The following is a 21,769-nucleotide window of genomic DNA, read 5'->3' as shown; positions in this document are numbered from 1 at the left end:
TTAATAGCAGACGGCTGGGTTCTCACCCCTGCTTCTGCAGCCTGTGGTAACGTCACACCTGGTGGGGCCTCCGGAAAACTCCAGAAAGAATGAGAGTCAGAAAGGCACATCCTGTCTTGCTGTTAGTGGATCCCCTGAATAAAGGTCTCAAGGACCCTTGAAGATTCCGCGGACCACGCAGAGAACTTCGGCACAGACTCCCCTGCTCCCGGAGGAATCAAAACAGGATCAAGACTGCGAGCGTCCTGGGGGGAAATGCAGAACACACTAGGTTTCCGAACCCACGGATTTTTAACAGGTGTTCACTTTTTAAATTACTGCAGTCAGAGGCACAGCGGCAGGTGGAGACACAGCCCTGTGGCCTCGCTGTGTGACAGCTTGTCCACGCCCGCCCACCTCCCGCAGCCCGGGGCAAGATGCCTCCCACCCGCCTCACCCGGGGGAGGGTCCGCGAAGAGCACCCAGGTTTTTGCAGAAACACCCACGAGAGCCTGGCATGTCCTGTCTGGTGTTTATGACCAGGAAACACATTCTGACTCCCCAGGGCCGCCTTGAGCTATAGGCCACCAAATGACTGGGGCCAATTCCTCTGAATTTCCCAGCGCAGGAGGAAAGTAGGGCTGTGATCAAACCAAAGTGTAAACCGTTACCCCAGGCAAATTGACAATAAAAAGGCAGTTTTTTGTTTTTGAAAAGTCATTTCCAGAAGACACTTCTTTTCTATGATTCTTTAAAAAAAATAGCAAATGGCCACTTACACAAAGTGCAATTTTCTACCTCGACTTCATCCTACGTGGGCAGCTTCTTTACACCTAGAAGGCCTCGATGTAGCAAGTTTTCTTTTGAAAATTCGGGGGGGGGTGGGGAACGTCGCAAGCACCTTTTTCATTTTATGTACACAGGCCTTCTCTAAGCGGACAGTAAATCTAACCAGGGGGTGCTGGGCACTTCTCACTGGCCAAACGTGGTCTGTTATGCTACCATTTCTATCTTCTGAGATCAAGACCCAGCAGAAACGATGAGCAAGCACCGGCAGGCCCGCTGCTTCCACCTCCTGTCGACCGGGCTCCGCTCACCTGTTAAGGCCTTTGTCCCGTGTTGCTGTTGTCCGGTTCAGGTGAGGCACCTGTCACCGACTGGGGTTCTGCTCACCTGCCGGGCCCATTAAGGAGTCCAGATGAGGTGAGGTCTCATCCAGTCCGAACAGAGTGATCAACCCAGGTCCTGGAAATTGTAACAACCTCCATGGGGTTCGAGTGGCCACCACCGTCACCCTGCCGGGCCCCACGCCCAGAAGCGCCACGTCCTTGCTGAGCCCCTAGAGATGGGGCTTTGGTGGGACTGGCTCGGAGGTGGGGGCGGGGGAGAGGCCCTAGTTTCACTGTTTGAGATCCTGTCAGTGAGAACGCATTAGAAATTGTAAAGCGCTCTTGCTGGACAGGAGAGCTCTCTGTAAGGGCTGGAGCCTGTGAGCACTGCCACCTCTGCCCCAGACCGCTGGGTGCCCACCCCTGCTGCTTCCCAAGCCTCAGTCTTCCCATCTTGTACAATGAGGACAGTGGATAAGGTGAGTGGTTTTCCATCTGTGCTTCCCTAGGACCCGCTGTACATTACATCCCATGAATTATTTCTTTTATAGCAGGAAATCTGTGCCTCTTAATCCCTTTCACCTGTTTTGTCCATTCTTCCACTCTCCTCCCCTCTGGCAGTCACCCGTTTGTTCTCTATATCTATGACACTGTTTCTGTTTTGTTTTTTAGATTCCACGTGTAAGTATTTGTCTCCCTCTGTCTGACTTATTTCACTTAGCATAATACCCTCTAGGTCCATCTATGTTGTCACAAGCGGCAAGATTTCACTCTTTTTTTTATGGCTGAATAGGATTCCATTGTGTGTGTGTGTGTGTGCGTGCGTGCGAGCGTGTGCGCTGCATCTTCTCAAACCAATCATCTGTTGATGGGCACTTGGTTTGTGTCAGTGTCTGGGTTATTGTAAATAATGCTGCAATGAATATAGGGGTGTATATATCTTTTTGAATTACTGTTTTTGTTTTCTTCCGGTAAACACCCAGAAGTGGAATTGCTGGATCATATGGTGGTTCCATTTTTAGGGTTTTTTTGAGGAACCTCTATAGTGGCTACACCATTTTACATTCCCACGAATGGTGCGTGGAAGTTCCCGTTCCTCTCCATCCTTGCCAACACTGGTTGTTTCTTGTCTTTATGATCATAGCCATTGTAACAGGCGTGAGGTGGTATCTCGTTGTGGTTTTGATTTGCATTGTCCTGATGATTAGAGATGTCGAGCATCTTTTCATGTGCCTGTTGGCCATCTGTGTGTCTTCTTTGGGCAAATGTTTATTCAGATCCTCTGTCCATTTTTAAACTGGGTTGTTTACTTTTTTGATACTAAGTTGGATGAGTTCTGTGTATATTTCAGGTACCAACCCCTATTGGCTATGTTATTTGCAAACATCTTCTCGCCTGGCCTGTGTATCTCTAGATCTCTCCTCCTATGAGTAAAAGAAGCCCCTTGTTTGTGAGTGTGAGGTTGATCCAGTACTGCCCACAGGGGACCATCATAAGGAAGCTTGATTTTTGCCTCCCAGTCTTCATTCAGACTTGTTCTGTGGGGGTGGTTCATTATCACCCTTTTGAATTGAATACAGAGACGGGGTTTTTTGGACACTCTTCTTTGGCAAAAAAATTCCTAGGTCACTTCAAGTTCTAAAAGTCTCATTTCAGTAATTGCAATTTTAAAGAATATACAGAATGGTCAAATTAATGGAGATGGAGGATAGAATAGTGCTTGCCAGGGGTGGGGGGCCGGGGCTAATGGGGAGTTATTGTTTGGTGGGCATGGAGTTTCCACTAGGGATGATGAAAATCTTCTAGAAATGGATTTATAACAATGTTATAACGTGTACTTGGTGCCACGGAATTATACATTTAAAAACAGTTAAAATGGTAAATTTTATGTTATGTTTTACCACAATTAAAAATGCAAAAAAGTACAACCCAAAAAATAATTTAAAGTTTATTTGAGGAAAACGTCTCCCTTGTACCTTCCCCATCTGTTTTTTTTTGTTTTGTTTCTTGACTCTGCATATGCTTTTTGTTTATTTATTAACTTAATTGAAGAATAGTTGATTTACAATGTATTGATTTCTGGTGTACAGCATAGTAATTCATATATATATATATATATATATATATATATATATATATATTCCTTTTCATAATCTTTTTCATTATAGGCTATCACAAGGTAGTCAATATAGTTCCTTGTGCTATACAGTAGGCCCTTGGTGTTTATCTATTTTATATATAGTAGATGGTATCTGCAAATCCAGAACTCCCTTTTATCCCTCCACCCCCACTCCATCTCCCCTGGTCACCATAAGTTTGTTTCCTATGTCTGTGAGTCTCTCTGTTTTGTGAATAAGTTCATTTGTGTCATTTTTTTAGATTCCATGTATAAGCGATATCAGGTGGTATTTTTTTTTTTCTCTTTCTGGCTTCCTTCACTGTAAGTAATGATACATACAGTGTACTGTATGATAATCTCCAGGTCCATCCATGTTGCTGTAAATGGTGTTACTTGGTTTTTTATGGCTGAGTAGTATTCCATTGTATAAATATACCACAACTTCCTTATCCAGTCATCTGTTGATGGACATTTAGGCTGCTTCCATGTCTTGGCTATTGTATATAGTGCTGCTATGAACATTGGGGTGTATGTGTCTTTTCAAATTAGAGGTCCCTCCAGATATATGCCCAGGAGTGGGATTGTTGGATCATAGGGTAAGTCTATTTTTAGTTTTTTAAGGGATCTCCATACCTGATCTATTTTGGATAGGCCGTATGCAACAGGAAAAAGTGTGAGTGAGTGTGTGTGTGTGTGTGTGTGTGTGTGTGTGTGTGTGTGTGTGTGAGATAAACTCCTATTTCCCCTCCCCTACTGCTCATACACCCTGAGACTCTCTTTCTCACTCACTAGGCTGATTTTCCTTCCTCCAGAGCTGACGCTGGGGAGAAGGGGAGGAAAGGGGCAAGAAAGGTCTTATTCTGACTGGTGCCATGAGCCCTAGTACCACAGCATCTCGCCGGGTCTGGTATGTGTATAAAGCTGACTCCTCACCTAGTGGGGCCCTTTTGTAAGTTCTTCCCAAATCTGCTAGCCCACACCATTATTGGGGTCTCTCACCACAGGTGAGTCCCTTGGTCTGACCTCCCCTACACTCACAGGCAGCCTAGGCTTCAGCTTCCTGCTGCTAAGGCCTCAGCTGCCCTCCAGGTGGCGCCCTTGGCCAGGTTTTATCACGCTCTATGCCGCTTCCTCTGCCACAGCTCATGTCTGGTACACAGCAGTCACACGTCTTTTCCTCCCAACAGATTTTAGGGGAACCAGTTTCCAGTGCAGCAAACTGCCTTCACTTTACTGTCAAGACCAGTGGTAGCCAGCAAGTCTGTCATGCAATCTATTTTTAAAATCAGATTCATTAAGATAAAATTTACATGAAGTAAAATTCACCAATGTTACTATCTACCACCACTTACCAGCACCACAATCAGGATAAAGAACATGTCTGTCGACTAAAATGGTTCGTTGTGTCCTTTGCCTCACCTCTTACCTCTGGCCCTTAGCAACCACCAATCTGATTTCTATCCTGATCCGTTTTCCTTCTCCAAAGGAATCGTGTTTTAAGGATTTACATATTATAAATGGAATCACACAACATACACTCATTCATATCTGATTTCTCTCACTTAGTATAGTCTTTGCGAACCATTCATATCTTTGCTTGTATTACTAATTTTTCTCTTTATCACTGAGTAGTGTTCATTTTATCTAGACACTACAGTTTACTTATTCACCCAATGCTAGAATTAGGTTTCCAAATTTTTATCATTATGAATATAGCGGCTATAAACGTGTATACACGTCTCTGTGTGGATATGTGCTTTTATTCCTCTTAAATAAGTATCGAAGAGTGGAATTTCTGGGTCATATTGTAAGTGTATGGTTAACTTGATTTAAAAAAAAAAACTACCAAATTATTTTCCAGAGTGACTATCATTTTGCATTCCCACCAGCAATGAATTAAAGTTCCAGTTGCTCTATATTCCTGGCAACACATAGTATTGTTGGCTTTTTTTTTTTTTTAATGTAGCCACCCTAGTGTATGTGTATAGTGGTATATTATGTGGGTTTTTTCCCCCCATATGTCTGTACTCTTAACGTTGTGCACATGAAATTATAGTATATGGAGAGGGGCTGGGCTGGGGATGGAGAAGCAGGAGTCATCAGTATGGAGGAGGGGGTGGGTGACACCACCCAGAAAGGGTCTGCGGGTGAAAGGGGTCAGGCCCAGATCAGAGCCCTGGGGACCACGGTTAAAGGGTGAGGGAAAGAACAGCCACTCAGGAAGGTCCCTGGGGAGGAGAAGCTGAGGGGGTGGGAGGGCAGTCAGGACTGGCAGGAGGAGGGATGGTCCTCTGGTGGCAGTGCCGGAGGGCCTGGAGGGGGTTCTGAAGAGTTCTGAGGAGCAGTTCCAGGGAACTGGAGCCTCCAGGCAAACTGGGAGCAGGAGGAGCTGCCCAGACTTGGCTGGATTTGACTGCTGCCCCCAGAGGGGTGCTGGGACTAGAGGCAGGGCCCTGGGTTCTGGTCCTGTCTTTGCGGACCTTACTTGTGGCCTCGGGCCTGTCCCTGTCCCTCCCGGGGCCTCCGTTTCCCCATCTCACCTCCTGGCTTCATGGTTTGGGCCTGGCAAGGATTTGACTGCGTGAGGTGACGGCAGGGGACTCAGGAAGCCTTGTCCCATATTCCACTTCCAGCCCAGCAGCACAGCAGATCAAGGGACCAGCAGGTGGTGGACAGGTCACAGCCAGGGGGAGGGAAGCTGGAAGGGTGGGTGCCAGAGCCCCTGGGACTCAGTGGGAGGTCGGCCTCGATAGCCTGCTGACATGAGGGCTGGTGAATATGGAGGGAGTTCAGCAGGGTCCATCAGCCCTCACCTCCTCCACAGTCTGGTACCTGGCAGGAGCTGGGGGAGGGTTGGAGGAGGGGCCTTGAGGGGATGGCTGAGAGGAGCCCCTGGGGCCTGGGGCAAGCTGCAGCCTCCCCCCAGGTGGCGTGGAGCCAGCTCTTGGGTAGCACTGGTCGTCGATCACACCCTCCCCACCTCAGCATCACCCCCTCTGCCCTCCCTCCTTCTCTCCCTGCCCCTCTGCCCCTCTTCCTCCCACTCCTGGTTCATCTCTCCTCTCCTAGGCTCATCTCCAGCTACTGACTCAGTGGTCTGACTGTCAGCAGTCAGAGAAGCCAAGGGGGATGGTATGATTCTGGTACTGTCTGCCCAAAACCCACTGCAAGCCCCATCTCTGCCCTTGCCAGTCACAGATGGAGCCCTGCCCAGCCCCTCCCAGATGTCGTCATGGTACATCAGGAGAGACCAGATAACCTGCCTGAGGTGGGAGAGTGTGGGTGGATCCTGGGCAGCTAGTCTCTAGGATCTATCAACCGTTAGGGTTCCCACCCTAGAGACACACCAGCCTTCCTTCTCCGGGAAGCTGGGAGAGAAGGCCAGACCCCTGCCTGCCCCCACTCCCCTCTATGCTGCTGGACCAGGCACAGGCCCAGGTGCACATCGGCCATGGGGCCAGGGACCAGGCTGTTCAGTCCCTCCCAAACTTCCCCACCTGGCCATTCCTCAGGTTCTGCAAAGGAAGTGGCTGGGCTTTCCTGGCAGAGACCAGGGTCTCCGAACTCCAGGCTCCCGTGCTCAGACCTGGAGGGGCTGAGTGCTACTTGGGGCAGAAGCTGTAGCAGAAGCCTCTCTCCTAGTCTCTATCAAAGATTCCACCCAGAGAAAGAATGCAGGGAGCAGTCTGGCTCACCGTGTGCAGAGAGCTACTTACAAAACACACACACACACACACACACACACACACACACACACACACACACACACACACACACACCCCATGCACGCCTTTTGGCATTTGACTTTCTCATGAAATAATTGCTGGAAGGCTCCTTGGATTAGGTAACCCAGAGTTCCTTCCTGTCCCTGTGGAGCAGGGAGAGAGGGGGGATTGGCGTTCAGCATCTGTTAGGTAGATCCAGCTCCTCTGGGGTAGAGCAGGCCAGTCCAGGAGGTCTGTGGCTGCAAACATCTTGGGAAGCCTAGTGTGACAGAAACAAGTCTTTCAGGCCTCTCGTTCCCCTGCCACCAGGCTGTGCCTGCCCAGCCACTAGCCCTCCTTCAAGTGGGCCAGGCCTGGGAAGGAGAAGGCTAATCAGGAAAGGCTTTTTGCACAAAGAAGGAGGAGATGCTCCCATTTTTTATTTCAAATCAACTTTACAATGTAAGTGAGGTCAGACAGCACCTTTGCCCATCGTTCTGTCATTCCGAAGCAAAAGCTATTTTCACTCCTCCCTTTCTCGTGATGTATGGAGGTTGGGGGGTATGGAAGGGAGGAATATCTGGGTTCCAGCATGAAAGGGGTGTTGAGAGGGAATCGAGGTGGGAGCCCTGGCCTGTGGTTACAGGCCAGGGACGGAGACTCTGATGGAGGGAGAGAGGTGATTAGTCCCATGGTCTCTGACCCAAGAATTTGGAGATTCGGTCCTAAGCACACCTTCTCTTCTCTGACCTCAGTCACTTGTGGATGCCCCAACAGGGGCCACTCAGTGAGCTCGGAGCCCCGTGACCACTGGCAGGAAGGACACAGGAATCTTGTTACACAGAGTGGGGCTGGGAGGGGAGAGTGCATAATTGCAGAGACAAGGAGAGACTTCACCACCTGTCTCCCTCTCCCTTAGGTACAAGAAATTCCAGGCCAAGATGCCACACGTAAGTATGTGCTTGTGAGGGCCGTGTCCACGGCTTAGAGCGGGCAGTCATGTGCACAGGGTGACAGTTCTGGGGGTTACTGCTGCCGCTCTCAGGTCCCCCAGAGCAGTGGGGGATCCCTACCGCCAGTAGTTCCTGGGCCCTGAGCGTCAGAGCCCCGTGGGAACGCATAACCCACGTCCGCTGTCTCCTAAATCAAGTCCACTTGGGGGTCGAGGCCTTCCTCTGATGGCCCGCAGTCCCTCCCACATGTCGCACACTGCTTCTCCAGGGTCAAGGGGGTCTCCGCCTCGGCCCTCCCCCTGAGCTCCGCACCGAGGGAGACGAGAGGCTGGGCGAGCTCTTCTCCTCCGGCGCCACTGACGACACTCCTCCTCGCCGCATCGCGTGGGTCACAGGGGCTGGGGTTGGGGGTGACCCCGAGCCGCCAGGCCCCGCCCCCAGGCCCCGCCCCCAAGCGGAGCCCATTCCCGGGGCTCGCCGGGCTCGCCCCGGCCTCTGCCCGCCCCTCCCACCGCCCCTCCGGCGAACCCAGCCCTGGGAGGCCAGTCGCGGTTCGGAGCTGCAGAGCTCGGCTGCTCACTGGGCCAGACCCGCTCTCCTTGAGACCCGCCCGCCGGCTCGGCCGTGGAGCCGGCCCCCGACCCCGAGGAGGCGCGCACGGTGCGCGAGGCGCTGGGCCGCTACGAGGCGGCGCTAGAGGGCGCGGTTCGCGCGCTGCACGAGGACATGCAGGGGCTGCAGCGCGGCATGGAGCAGCGCGTGGCCGAGGCGCTGCGCCTGGCCGGGCCGCTGGCGCGCACGGTGGCCGAGCTGCAGCGCGACAACCAGCGGCTGCAGACGCAACTCGAGCGCTTGACGCGCCAGGTGGAGGCGCTGGGCTTGGCGACCGGGCTGACCCCCGCGCCCGGCACGCCGAGCCCTCCGCCCGCCCCCGGCGTCCCAGACCGTGCGCCCCGCCTGGGCACCGCGCGCTTCGCCAGCCACGCCACCTTCTCGCTGTCCGGCCGCGGCCAGGTGAGCCTCGGGGAGCGCGGGCGTCTGTGCTCAGGCGCCGGGGAAGGGGGACTCCGCGACCCCCGCCGCCGCTAGGTCCGGAGTGCGTGCCGGTGCCGGGGCTGTCCCGCCACCCGCCGCTGCGACTCGGTTGTGGGGGTCCGGCCATCATTCGGAGAAACCGGCTTAGCCTGCCCTCTGCACCTGTCTCGGGCCCCTCCCTTCTTTGCAGGCGTGCCCTGTTCTGTTCCCCTCTCTCCACTGTGCCTTGGCACTAAGGGCTTGGGCGCTGAAGTGCTGCCCCTCTCTGTTCGACACTGCCCGGGCCTGTGTCTTGGAATGGTCGGCAACCCTTCACCCCCCTCCTCCATTCACGCGCTCCCCGCGTTGCCGCTTCACTGAACTCTGACGGCTTGAGTTATTGATTAACCTGGATTGAGAACTCAAGCCCTTCTGTGTGTTGAGCGGAGGAGAATGCAGTCTGTTGGGGTGCAGCCGGGCATTTGGAAACTTGCAGGGGTAAATCCTTACCGTGAAAGAAGAGACAGGGGAACCAGGGGGAAAGAGCCGTGGGCAGTCTAGATTTCTGGGGTCAGTGACCGGCCAGAGGCCCACACCGCGTGGGGGTGGGGCAGAGGCCGGTGTGGACCAGTCACTCCCCTGAGCGTGGGGCCTCCTGGAGTGGCAGGTTAGAATGTTCCCATGGTGTGTGCAGTGGCCCTTAGGTGGGATTTTCCACCCTGCCCAGGCATGTGCCCTGGGCTTGGGTTTCCAGGGTCTGGGTAGCCTGCACCTGCTGTCCCTCCTTGGTTCAATCCATCACACACGCAGAGTCCTTGTGTAGGCTGGGCTGCACCTCAAGGGACCAGGAGGAGGGGGATCAGATTAGCCCTTGCCCCTGGATGTCCCAGCCTGGGTGGGAGATGGCCCAGACCAAGCCGTAGCAGCAGTGCAGGCAGCCGGACAGCAGTCCCGTCCTAGTGGGCGTCTCAGGCCGGCTTTGTGCTGGAGGTTTAGGGTCTGCTGCTGCTAGTGCAGGGGCGGGTGTAGGGGGCTGTGCCTAGAGCCTCTAAGGGCCTGAAAGGACTCACTGACCAGAGGGACCCTGGTGGGTATGAGAGTGGAAGAGCGAGTTGTAAAGGCCCCCGGATGCTGGGCCAGGGAGTTGGGCTTTGCTTTGGGGTGGAGGTCTCATCTGCATGTGGAGGCAGCTGTCCAAGTTTTAGAAAACTACTCTTGGAGTCACACATGAATACGTATACGTACACGAATCCACGCGTTCGTGTGAGAGATGTGTCTTCAGTCGTCTAACAGTTTTTCAGTGGGAATTGGCCAATGTGGGGTAAGCTAGTTCTCTGGGTTATGGGGATAGTGGGGCACTGGGCAGGGGACAGACAGGGTCCTCCTTGTATCCGACAAGCGCCCTCAAGGATGGATGGCAGGTTGGAGGGTGGCTGGAGATAGGGGGACTTAGTTGTGATGGTCCAAGAAGAGAGGACGGCCATAGCAGGAGCAGCGCTGGGGAGCGGGAGAGCTGGGGTGCCTTGGACGGAGATCTCCAAGGGGGAATCATCAGGGTGAGATGGTCTTTGGATATGAGCAGGGGGGCAGAGAGCGAAGCCCTGCCGGGGGACTACTGGGGCACAGATCTGGTGGAGATGCCAGTTTCCATCTGGGTTGTGCTGAGGGTGTGGGGCTGTGGGACATCCAGGTGAAGCTGTCCTGGAGCAGATGGAGTCACAGATCTGGTGGGCTGAGAGTAGCCAAGGCCAGAGGTTAGGGAGATATCAGGCCAGAGCTGGTGGTTGAAGCAAGATCAGGTGAGGCCTTCCGGGCAGCTGTGCAGGAGACGGTGAGTCAGGAGCCCTGGGCAGAGGCTGAGGAGCTGCCAGGGAGCTCAGAGGCTCTGGAAAGCCCATTCTTAGACATCGAGAGAGGGGACCCCTTCAGGAAGAAGAGATTGGGGGTCAGCAGGAATGCTGCAGCCCGCTGGAGGTTGAGGAGTGAGACACGGCTGGGGAGTAGGTTCTGGATTTCAGAAGGCCTGGGAGGAGGAGGGACAGCAGGCGTAGTTGAGCACTGCGGGTGGAGGACGCTCAAGGTGTCCAGTGGGGTCGGACGGACACTCTGCAGCCCCTGAGCACCAGCTCCCTGGGCCTGAGGCCGCTTCCCCCGCCCGACCAGAGGCACTGCTCCCCACTTCTCTTGCAGCCCACCTCTCAGGGGTGCGGGCACGGGCTCGCAGCCAGTTTCTGGCAGTGAGGGGTGCTGCACAGAGTTATCCACATGTTCTTGCTCGTGGGCTGTGCCTGGCAGCTTGTGATCGGACACTGGATTGTGAACAAGGAATCGGGGCTCCGGGGCAAGACTGGACAGTCACAGCTGGGTGCCGGGGCTGTCTGACCTCTCATACGCCTGTGTCTGTGCCCCCAGGGGGTCTGGGTGTGAGGGTCTCATCCACACACGAGAGCCAGTGCTGGTGGTCGTCAGGCATTGCGGGGGCTGGTGTTACACTGCCCCTCTGTAACCAGCAATGAGACTTAGAGACCCTTTGCTGAGACCCTTTTGTTTCCTTCTGATTCAAACGGGACTGCCGGGTTTGGAGGTGGGGCATACTCAACCTATGTGTATGCCTTGGGGTCAATGCAGAATGAGTTGATCTAGTAATCTGCTTCTGTGTGGGCAGACCTTGAGCTTGCTAGGCAGTGACTAGCAAGGGAGGCTCCGGGAGGAGCGAGAGGGTGGGAGAAATCAGGGAGGACTCCCTGTAGGAGGCCTGAGACCCTGGAGCAAACAGGAACTGCTTTTGTTGCATTTTCTGTGAGGCCTTGGGGACATCTCTCAGTTGGACCTCAGTTTCCTCGTCTCTAAGGGGGACTGGCCCTGCCCTGCTTTGCCCCTTGTGCTGCGCGGGCTGGGTGGCTATAACGGTGACATCAGCCATGTCGGCTTGTAAGCGTGTCCACGGAGCCACAGCGGGGGTCTGGCTAGTGGAGGGAGCTGGCTGGGGACCTTCAGTGGATGGTAGCAGCCTGAGGCCAGGCCTGGAAATGTCCCTCGGCTGAGCAGGAGCCACCAGGTCCCCATGTCAGAGGCAGTGGAGCCTCTCAGGAGTGACTGGCAGAAGCAGCGTCGAGGTCTGACCGTGAAAGAAACCAGACTTGCCTTATCTGCCTTCCTTTCCCAGACACACTGTGTGATAAGAGTGCTAAATGCTTTGGGGAGAAGTTTGAAATGAGTCCTTAAAACCATGGTGTGAGCCGGGAGGAGGCAGAGGGTGGAGGAGGCAGAGGGTGGGGCAGCCGAGGTTGGGGCTCAGGCTGGGGCTCAGGCTGGGGACTCTGGCCGCACACACGTCGGGGGCTGTGCTGGGCACACAGACGCTCCCCTGTCCATGCACGAGCCCGCGTGGGGTCTGGCAGCACCAGGGATGCCCAAACTAAGATTCCTGCCCTCACAGCAGTGTATGCAAACTTCCCCAGGGAGAGGGTCACTGAACTCGGACTTACCCATCCCCAGTCTCTCTTCCTGACATTCCCAGGCTTGGGCTCCCTCCTGGAAGCCTCCCCCTTCTTAAAACAAAGCCCAGATCTTGGAGGTGCTCGAGCCAGCTCCCCAGGACCCATCCCGTCCTCTGGGCTCTCCAGTGATTTTATCTTGGCCCCAGCACACAGAGGTCCCCTCCCCTGGTTCCCTTCCCTGTGGCTGAAGGGAAGGAAGGAGCTGGGGGCCCTGTGGGTGGGCTTGGGGACCACGGCCCAGCCCAGCTCTGTGGTTTGAGGCTCAGGTCGCGCTGGGGTGGTTACCCCACTCTCCCCACCCCACTCCCTCGGCCTCACAACTTTGTCTTGAGTTGTCCTTTCTGCTCTTGGAAGGCATGAGTGCTTTGTGGACAGAGAAACCCCAACCTGACTCTGCTGCTGCCTTTAGTCATGGCGTAAGGTTAGTGGTGACCCCCAGGCTTGTGTGGTGGGTTGGAGGGTGGTCTCTGAACAGCCCTTTGGTCTGAGGCGTGGGTAGAGCCCCTTCCTTAGGTGAGCAGGAGTTCCAGTCCCGGGGCGGGGGAGGGGGGAGGGAGGGGCAGGGGGAACCTGGGACTCCAGCCTCCCAGCATGACTCAGCCCCCATCCCCTTTCCCTCCTGCTTTGCTGGAGACCCCTTGGCAGGAATCCACCTGGTCCAGAACCTACTTCCTGTCTGATTGTGGCTTCTGGTCCCCTGGGGCATCCTGGGAGGTGAGGGGCCTGCAACGTGCATGGGCAGGCGTCCCCCAGAGAGACCCACATTCCTGGGAAAATGGTTTCACCATCAGCCCATCTCTCCAGGCCCCTGTGTAGACCTGTGGAACCTGTCGGACCAGAGTATGGGGGGGTGGAGGGGGACACGGCCCCCAGAGCTGAGAGCCTGGTGACAGGTGGGGTCCGGGATTCAGGATAGGCTGGCTGTTTCTCCTCCTTCTGCTGAGCTGGCTTCAGGTTAGGCTCGTTGTGGCTCTAGGGGTGCCCTCCACACTCTGAGGCACAAGGAGATGGCCGCCCTCAACTTCTCCACTGTTCCTGCCAGTGAGCCTAGCCCTTCCCGCTCCGTCCTTCTGAATTGGAAGTTGAATGGTCACCTCCTCTCCAAGCCCAGTCTCTCCCCGGGCTCAAGTCCCGTCCTCTCCTTTCTCCCCAGGGTCCCAACCTCTCCGAGTGTCCCTCCCCCTGCTGGAGCCTTTCTCTCAGCCTGTAAACGTTGTCCTACCTCTTCCATCAGGGAGAGTCCCTCAGACCTCTTCCCCGCGCCTCATGGCTGCAGTTCCCACCAACCCCACCCCCCCAGGTCACGTCAGCCAGGCCCAAAGCCCCTGCCTAGAAGAGGTGTGATGTCTCCCCCTCCTCCACATTCACTTACTCCCTGCAAACCTTGGAATCCCTTTTGCCCTCCACTCCTTCACTGCCCCATCTCTCCTCCCTGGGTCCCTACCCAGGAGTAGGGAGGTACCTGGCCATCTGGTCACCCCCTTCCATGCCACTGTCTCACTGGCTTCTGAAGGATGTTCCTAAAACCCAGAACTGATGACCTTCAGTTCCTTCTTGTCCAAGGAGTCATGTCCGAGTTCTCCCGGCTGGCACCTTGGACTGTGTACTGCTTCTCTAGCCACTGGATCTGAATGCTTTGTGCCTTGATGTCTCTGGCAGACACTAGTCTCTCTGCGGGGCATGGCTTCCACTCCTGGTCTGCCTGGCTCACTCCAGGCTGGCTCAGCCCCGCTGCTTCTGGGAGGCTCTCTCTGACCCCCTGGGCTGGGTGAAGTCTGTCTCAGGCGTGCGCCCTCATGCTAGCCTTTCGCCGCCTGCTCAAGGTGCTGGCTCCCCCGCCAGACTGATTCCCCCATGGATGGGTAGGGTGGCATGGATGAGCCGTCGGGGGCCAGGGATGGGCTTTTGTCATTTGGGAACCTAGCAGACAAGGGGACCCATCTGGAGATGTGTGGCCATCTAAGGAGAGGTATGGCCAACCTCTCAAGCCACCCGTTGTGGGCTCTTGGTAGAGCCCCTTATAGGCGTCTGCCCCTGTACCCCTCTTGCCAGGCCGACCCACCAGCCTCACAGATGCTCTGAGCCCTCCACCCTCCTTCACTGTGAGAAAGGCAGGGCCAAGGTTGAGGATAATGTCCCTCCTGGCCTCATCTCAGCTGCTGCTCACTGTGTAACCTTGGACAGCACACATCCCCTTTCTGAGCCCTCGGGTCCCATCTGTAAAATGGGTGTGGTAGCACCTACCTGGGAGGACAGAGCATGTTGGTTTAAGTGGCATGGCCAGAAAAGGGGTTGAAGTGGTAGATGCTTTTTTAGCCTACTCCCTTATCTCAAACAGGGAAACTGAGACCCAGGAGGGGCCGGCAGCACAGCCTGGATGGCGGGTTCCCCTGCTGGCCCTTGGTCTGGGCTCTCTCTCTGCATGACACTCCCCACCGCTGCAGCCCAGAGGGGATGGAGGGGCCTCAAGGAGCCAGTCAGGCCCCAGTACTCTGGACATCCAGGCAAATCTTGTGACCCTGCATCCAATGGTAAGGCTTCCCCATTGGGCTGGCTCCAAGGCCCATTGTTGGCCCAGAAAGACCATGTGTCGCTGGGTTAGGCTGCTCCCACACAGGCAGCCCCTGGCACGAGCAGGGGCCAGGCTCTCCCAGCCCCCGTCACCCGGTCCAGCCTTGGGGACGGGTAGGGCCACCTTGAACAGTCCTTTGGAACTCTGTCTTGACTTTTGTCCCTAGCATCTTGGGGGTCTGGAATGTGTCCAGTGGAGCCATTTGCCTCCAGGATCTCGGGGGCTCAACTGCTGGGGCTGAGTCCCCCTAGCCTCCTGGGTGACCCTGGCCCATCACCATACCTCCTGGGGTCTGTCTCTCTCAGAAGCATTTGCCCTGCTCGAACCAGGGGGAGCTTTGGGAAGTGATTTCGGGGTGGGCAGCTGGCCCCGGCTGACTGGGCCTCCGCGGTGTTTGTCTCCCTGTAGAGTGTGGATCACCATGACGAAGCCAGCGAGGCGGAGATGAGGAGAACCTCAAACTCGTACATCGTGGAGAACGGGCACCAGCCTGGGGCAGGTGGGGGCTGATGGCCCAGGAGGGCTGGCTGGAGGAATACCCGCAGGGACTGGGGAATTGTCCAAGCACTGAGCAGGGTAGAGAGTGGACTGACAGGCAACTATTTCTTGAACTCTCTATTAGGGAATGTTGGAGCAGGCATCACCTCTGGTTGGAGCAGTGAGACTTCCCCAGTAGGGGGAGATCAGGGAGGCAGGAGTGATCAGGGAGGCCTTCCTGGAGGAGGTGAGAGGAGAGTTCACAGAGGCTGGAGTCCTCCTGGGTGGTTCTGAGGCCCCTGTCAATGCCATGGCTGAAACCCCCCGACCCCTGCTGGTCACCTGTTTCAGGTCCGGGTGATGGGCCCCCCGAAGCCGCCCAAACCATCCCAACACCAGAGCCCCTCAAGCCTCGACCTGTGAGCCTCTCTTTGCGGCAGCCTCACCAGCCAGTCACGGCCATCACACGAGTCTCCGAGAAGTTCTCTGGGGAGACCTCAGCCACAACTCTCTCGCCCACGTCTGCTGCCATCCTGGGGGGCCTCAGCTCAAGCCTCAGCGAGGCCAGCACATCCTGGACTCCCAGTCCCAGTGGTAGGAGCAGGAGACCATGACCTCAAAATGGGAGGGAGGTCAGGGGCTGGGGGTGGTTTGCAGGAGACTCAGAAATCCTGGGGCCGGGCCCTACCCACTGTGCTTGTCACTGCCACCCCCGTCCCCAGCTCGCCTGCTCCATCAGATGGGGCCCATCTTTCCCGGCTCCTCTCCCAGAGCTGCTGTGAAGTAGCCTCATCCTGCGGGGTACGACCATGGCTTTTACTGCAGATCAAGGCTGTGGTTAGAAGGTGGCCGCCTGCCCTGCACACTTTGTGTGTAACAAACCTGGCATGGTCCCCCTGGGGCTGTCTTGGACCTGTGATCAGGCCCCAGGGTGTGTCCTGGGGTCGGGCTTTGTGGATTTCCAGAATGAGGGCTTGGTAACATGGTATCTACTGGATATGCAGCACAGGAGGCCCTGGGCTCTGTGCTCTCAAATGCAGTGAGGAGTACTGTAAAGGACCTCTTTTATGTCATTGCTCTATGTTCCAGCATCCTTTCTCCTCAACTGTTGGCCCAGGCAGGGTCAGCTTAGCCCAGAGGTCCTGCCAGTGCCCAGAGTGATGCTGGGTGACTAGCTCAGGGTGGGGTCAAAGGATGGGAGGCAGGCAGTGGTGGCCCTCCCCAAGGCCAGGGTTTGTTATTTCTCTCCCTCCCTTTGTCCCGCAGAGAAGAACTCTTCCCTCCCACGGACTTTGTCCAGCTCTGGCTATGGGGGGGTGACGGCCAGCAGGAACGATAACAGGCGAGTCAGGGCCCCTGTTCCCGGTGGCAGGGTCGTCACTCCCCAGGAAGTGTCTGGCCTTGGCCTTGGACCCAGGCTACCCCGGCCCCTGCACGGAGCTCCCAGTGCCAACCCCAGGAGGAGGCACCTTCCTTGGCTTGGTGCCTCTGGAGAACTAAGGCAGCAGTGTCGCAGGGTGGGGTTTGAGAGGAGAAATGAGGCAGCGAAGCTTGGTAGAGAGTTTTGTTTGGAACAATACGGCGGAGGGCTGGTTTCTTTAAGGATCCTTCAAAGCAAGTCTGTCCAAAGATTGGAGAGAGTTTCTCAGTCCCCACAGGATGGATCTTCAGCCATCCTGGCTAGGCTCCCTCTGAGCTGGGGGCTTCCTGCTTGTGGACTGAGGAGTTACCTGGAGAGGCCCTTACCCTGGGGGAGGTCTGTGGGGGCTTCCCTGTGTTACAGGCTGCCTCCTGGCCTCCGGTTGTCCCCATGCGCTGCCCCCAGGCCCTCTGGACTGTGATCGGAGCTGGGTGTTGGGTGGGGGCTGGCTTGGCTTTTTTCTCCCCCTCTTAATAATAAAAGGAGAATTGTGACTTTCTGACAAACTGTTTTAGGGGGGAAACAGAGGGGATCTTATTTAGTGGTGGCGAGGAGGGGGCCTGATCCTGGTGGGGCTGGTTCTGGGTGCTTGTCCTGCCAGGAGGACGCCCCCGCCCACCCCAGGCATTGACACCTGCCGAGGGGCGATTATGTGCAGAGAGGGGGCCCACTGCTGGCTAGGCCGGCCTCAGACAGCAGCTCAGTTCCAAACACCTGCGGAACCGGTTGGGGGCTGGAACAGGGGTGCTTCCTCTCTGCCTGTAGCCCCGCCGCTGCCTCATTTCACATTCAGTGGGGTGGAGGCCCGGGGCCTGTGCGAGCTAGTGATGGCCAGATCTGTGCTCCTGACTCGGTGGTCTCTCCTCAGCCCACCTCGGGTGACGCCACCCCAGTCGCCCCCCTCCACACAGCCGCCAGCCACGACTCAGGCCCATCGGCAGGGGGAGCGTCGCCGGGAGCTGGTGCGGTCGCAGACGCTGCCCCGCACCTCGGGGGCACAGGCCCGGAAGGCATTGTTTGAGAAATGGGAGCAGGACACAGGAGCCGGCAAGTATGGATGCTCTTAGCACCCTCCCAGACCAGTCTGGGCCCCCAAAGAAAGCCTGAGCCCACACTGGGGTCAGGCAGGCAGGCAGAGCAAAGCTGGCCCTGTCCTGTTCCCCCGAGGGCAGTTCCCCAAGATGTGACCTCTCAGGCAAGACATAGGTCAGGGCTGGCTACAGGGCCGGCTGAGGGGCAGGTGGCTCCAGTTTTGGGAAGGGAGGCTGTGATGAGACCCCAGCCCCTCTCCCACATTCCAAGAGGGAACTCCAGGCACCCTCACACCCACATCCCTCATCCAACTGGACAGGTTAGTTTCCAGGCATGACTGGGGAGACCAGAGGGCAGTCACTGGGATTCCCAGCAGAAGCTGGAGGTGACACAGTGAGACCCCAGTACCACTGGCTCCCTGTCACACTACACCGCCCGCCCCATTAGAAACAGGGCCACCTTTGCATGTTTATCCAGCCCTCCTGTCAGTGAGTGGTATTGATTCCTGTTACATTTAGGGTTGGCCCAGGCCTATGAGACAATGACCCCCCAGTCCTGGCTCCCAAGGCTCTGACTCTGGTGAGGGGGACAGACACAGGAACTGTCCCACTGACCCAGACAACCTGATCTTGGCCGATAAAGAGTGTCTTTGGGGCCTAGAATAGGAAACCATGAGGGAGGGCGGCCTCGGAAGGAGCTCAGAGGAAGGGTGGGATGGAGGAGGCGAGGAGGGTTTTCCAAGCAGAGGGCAGGGGCATGGGCCATGTGGGCTCAGGTCCTCTGCCGCAGGATCGCCAGTGTGGGAAGTACACAGGGGGCCTGGAGGCTGGAAGGGGGCTGGTCCTGCCGGACCCCATCAGTGGACGCAGTGCAGCTGGGACACGGGGCGCACGCCTGGACGTGGGCGTGGGGCTGGGAGGTTGCCTGCCGACAGAGCATCTCCCTGGGTGAGCAGAGCTGGTGGGGCACATTCCCGGAGCAGATGGCAGCTGAGAGGCAGCCCCCTGGCCCCCAGCCCCCAGCAGGCCTGCCCTCTCTCCGCAGGGGGAAGGGCGAGACCCGGGCAAAGCTGAAGCGCTCACAGAGCTTCGGAGTGGCCAGCGCCAGCAGCATCAAGCAGATTCTGCTCGAGTGGTGTCGCAGCAAGACCATCGGCTACCAGGCGAGGCAGGCTGGCCCGGCTGCTGGGCCCCGTCCAGAGGCTGCAGTGGACATCACCCGCCTACCCTGCTCTTGTTCCCTGAGCCATCTGGGGTGATTACTCTTTTTCTCATTTGCTCTTGCTTTTTGACCCTCGCTCAGCCACGGAGCTGAAAGCCCAAAGCTGCTCGGAGCAGGGTCTTTTTAGAGGACCCTGACTCCTCCTAACCTCGCTCCTGAAAAGGAGTTAACTAACTAGCCGGGGAGCAAGCAGAGCCGCGTTTTCCACTGACTGACACTGTCAGTTCAGAAATGCTCCCTATCCTGGCTGACCTTCGTGTCAGAGCCTCGTGACACAGACCTTGGCCAGGCCTGATCTCAGATGAATGAACCTGCCAGCAAGCCCTCATGTGAAGCAGGGAAATCCTGCTCGGAGCCGGACTCCCTCCCAGGGAAGGAGATCAGCCCAGAATTCATCTGTGCTGTGGACTCAGCAATCCCGCACCTGCTTTTCTGGCGTCTCTTCTATTTATTCCCCATCCAGGCAGCGTGGTGCCCAGCCCGGGGCGAACGCCCAGTCCTCACGTGGGGCCGAACAAGTGGCCGGTGCATTCATATTCACCAAGACTTTGTAACGTCATGGGGAGATGTTCCTAATGCCATGCGAAGTGAAAAAAGCAGGACACAAAACTGTATTTAGTGTGACGTCACTCGTGTAAAACACATATAAAATGTTTTTTTTTTTTTTTTAAGCATAGAACAGATACAGCAAAAATGTTAAGTTATCTCTGAGTGGTGGGATTATGGGTGATTTTTATTTTCCTTCTTATGCTTTCTCCTATTTTTCAAATTTTCTACAATGACCATGTCATTTTGAAAGTCATGGGGAAATCTAGTGTGTTTTAAATAAGGAGTAATGGTAAGGCCCACGCCAGAGAGATGTATTGCTTCTGGTCTTTCGAGTTTTGTGCACATAGCTGTATATAGGGTTTTTTTTTTCTTCAATAGGTACGAATTAATAAAGTCTCAGAATACTTTTGACAAGCATCTCATTTCAGACTTTTGTCTCATCTTTGGTATGTGGTGTCCATATTTATGCTTAGCTTTTCAGGTCTTTGTTAAAGTTCATGTGTATCTGGTGCTTTTCCGTGTCCACAGCTTTTCCACAGTCACGGTCTCACCTGAATGTCCCTACAGTGCGTGGCTATGGTTCCTGTTTCCTGAACATTCAGAGAAGACCGACACTGGCGAGGGGAGTGGCGTCCCCATCTGAGGGGAGCTCCCAGGTCTCATGGGAGAAGACCTTGAAGAGACTTAATATGCTGAACCAGGAGGAGTTCTTGGGAACCATCCAGTGCCCGTGGGCCAGAGAGGAGGCAGCTTGCTCGAGGGGAGAGGGAAGCTTCAGCTGGAATTCAGACCACCTGGGAGACTGACTGACTGACTGACTGGTATAATACTTTGCTCATAGTGTGAACCAGTTCTGGTTAGTTTCCGCTCATCCCCAAACACAGAATCTACGTGTAGAGGACTCTTTTGTGGAAAACATGTTAACACAAGTAACATTTTTATGAGCCTGTTTTCCATAAAAGAGTGGTTTCGTTTTACAGTCTTGCCAATCCCTTGCCTGTCCGGCTTAATAGCAGACGGCTGGGTTCTCACCCCTGCTTCTGCAGCCTGTGGTAACGTCACACCTGGTGGGGCCTCCGGAAAACTCCAGAAAGAATGAGAGTCAGAAAGGCACATCCTGTCTTGCTGTTAGTGGATCCCCTGAATAAAGGTCTCAAGGACCCTTGAAGATTCCGCGGACCACGCAGAGAACTACGGCACAGACTCCCCTGCTCCCGGAGGAATCAAAACAGGATCAAGACTGCGAGCGTCCTGGGGGGAAATGCAGAACACACTAGGTTTCCGAACCCACGGATTTTTAACAGGTGTTCACTTTTTAAATTACTGCAGTCAGAGGCACAGCGGCAGGTGGAGACACAGCCCTGTGGCCTCGCTGTGTGACAGCTTGTCCACGCCCGCCCACCTCCCGCAGCCCGGGGCAAGATGCCTCCCACCCGCCTCACCCGGGGGAGGGTCCGCGAAGAGCACCCAGGTTTTTGCAGAAACACCCAGGAGAGCCTGGCATGTCCTGTCTGGTGTTTATGACCAGGAAACACATTCTGACTCCCCAGGGCCGCCTTGAGCTGTAGGCCACCAAATGACTGGGGCCAATTCCTCTGAATTTCCCAGCGCAGGAGGAAAGTAGGGCTGTGATCAAACCAAAGTGTAAACCGTTACCCCAGGCAAATTGACAATAAAAAGGCAGTTTTTTGGTTTTGAAAAGTCATTTCCAAAAGACACTTCTTTTCTATGATTCTTTAAAAAAAAAAAGCAAATGGCCATTTACACAAAGTGCAATTTTCTACCTCGACTTCATCCTACGTAGGCAGCTTCTTTACACCTAGAAGGCCTCGATGTAGCAAGTTTTCTTTTGAAAATTCGGGGGGGGGGGGTGGGGAACGTCGCAAGCACCTTTTTCATTTTATGTACACAGGCCTTCTCTAAGCGGACAGTAAATCTAACCAGGGGGTGCTGGGCACTTCTCACTGGCCAAACGTGGTCTGTTATGCTACCATTTCTATCTTCTGAGATCAAGACCCAGCAGAAACGATGAGCAAGCACCGGCAGGCCCGCTGCTTCCACCTCCTGTCGACCGGGCTCCGCTCACCTGTTAAGGCCTTTGTCCCGTGTTGCTGTTGTCC

General features: G+C 55.6%; 2 protein-coding genes across 2 annotated transcripts in view; one reads left to right on the top strand and one right to left on the bottom strand.

The window, feature by feature from the left end:
- Positions 1–21,769, bottom strand: part of LOC116157877 (uncharacterized) — a 696,771-nt gene that overhangs the window by 305,379 nt on the left and 369,623 nt on the right. The window lies entirely within an intron of this gene.
- Positions 1,019–20,071, top strand: LOC135323168 (smoothelin-like protein 2). The gene is made up of 8 exons (XM_064494917.1): positions 1,019–1,117; positions 8,133–8,292; positions 8,469–8,878; positions 15,359–15,449; positions 15,779–16,021; positions 16,694–16,769; positions 17,716–17,898; positions 18,924–20,071. The coding sequence occupies exons 1-8, from the start codon at positions 1,019–1,021 to the stop codon at positions 19,135–19,137; spliced, it is 1,476 nt and encodes a 491-aa protein (XP_064350987.1). The 3' UTR covers positions 19,138–20,071.

This window comes from Camelus dromedarius, chromosome 16 (genome assembly GCF_036321535.1).
Source record: "Camelus dromedarius isolate mCamDro1 chromosome 16, mCamDro1.pat, whole genome shotgun sequence".
NCBI lineage: Eukaryota > Metazoa > Chordata > Mammalia > Artiodactyla > Camelidae > Camelus > Camelus dromedarius.
The sequence above is the reverse complement of the archived record's forward strand: the minus strand, read 5'-3'. Positions and strand labels throughout refer to the sequence as shown.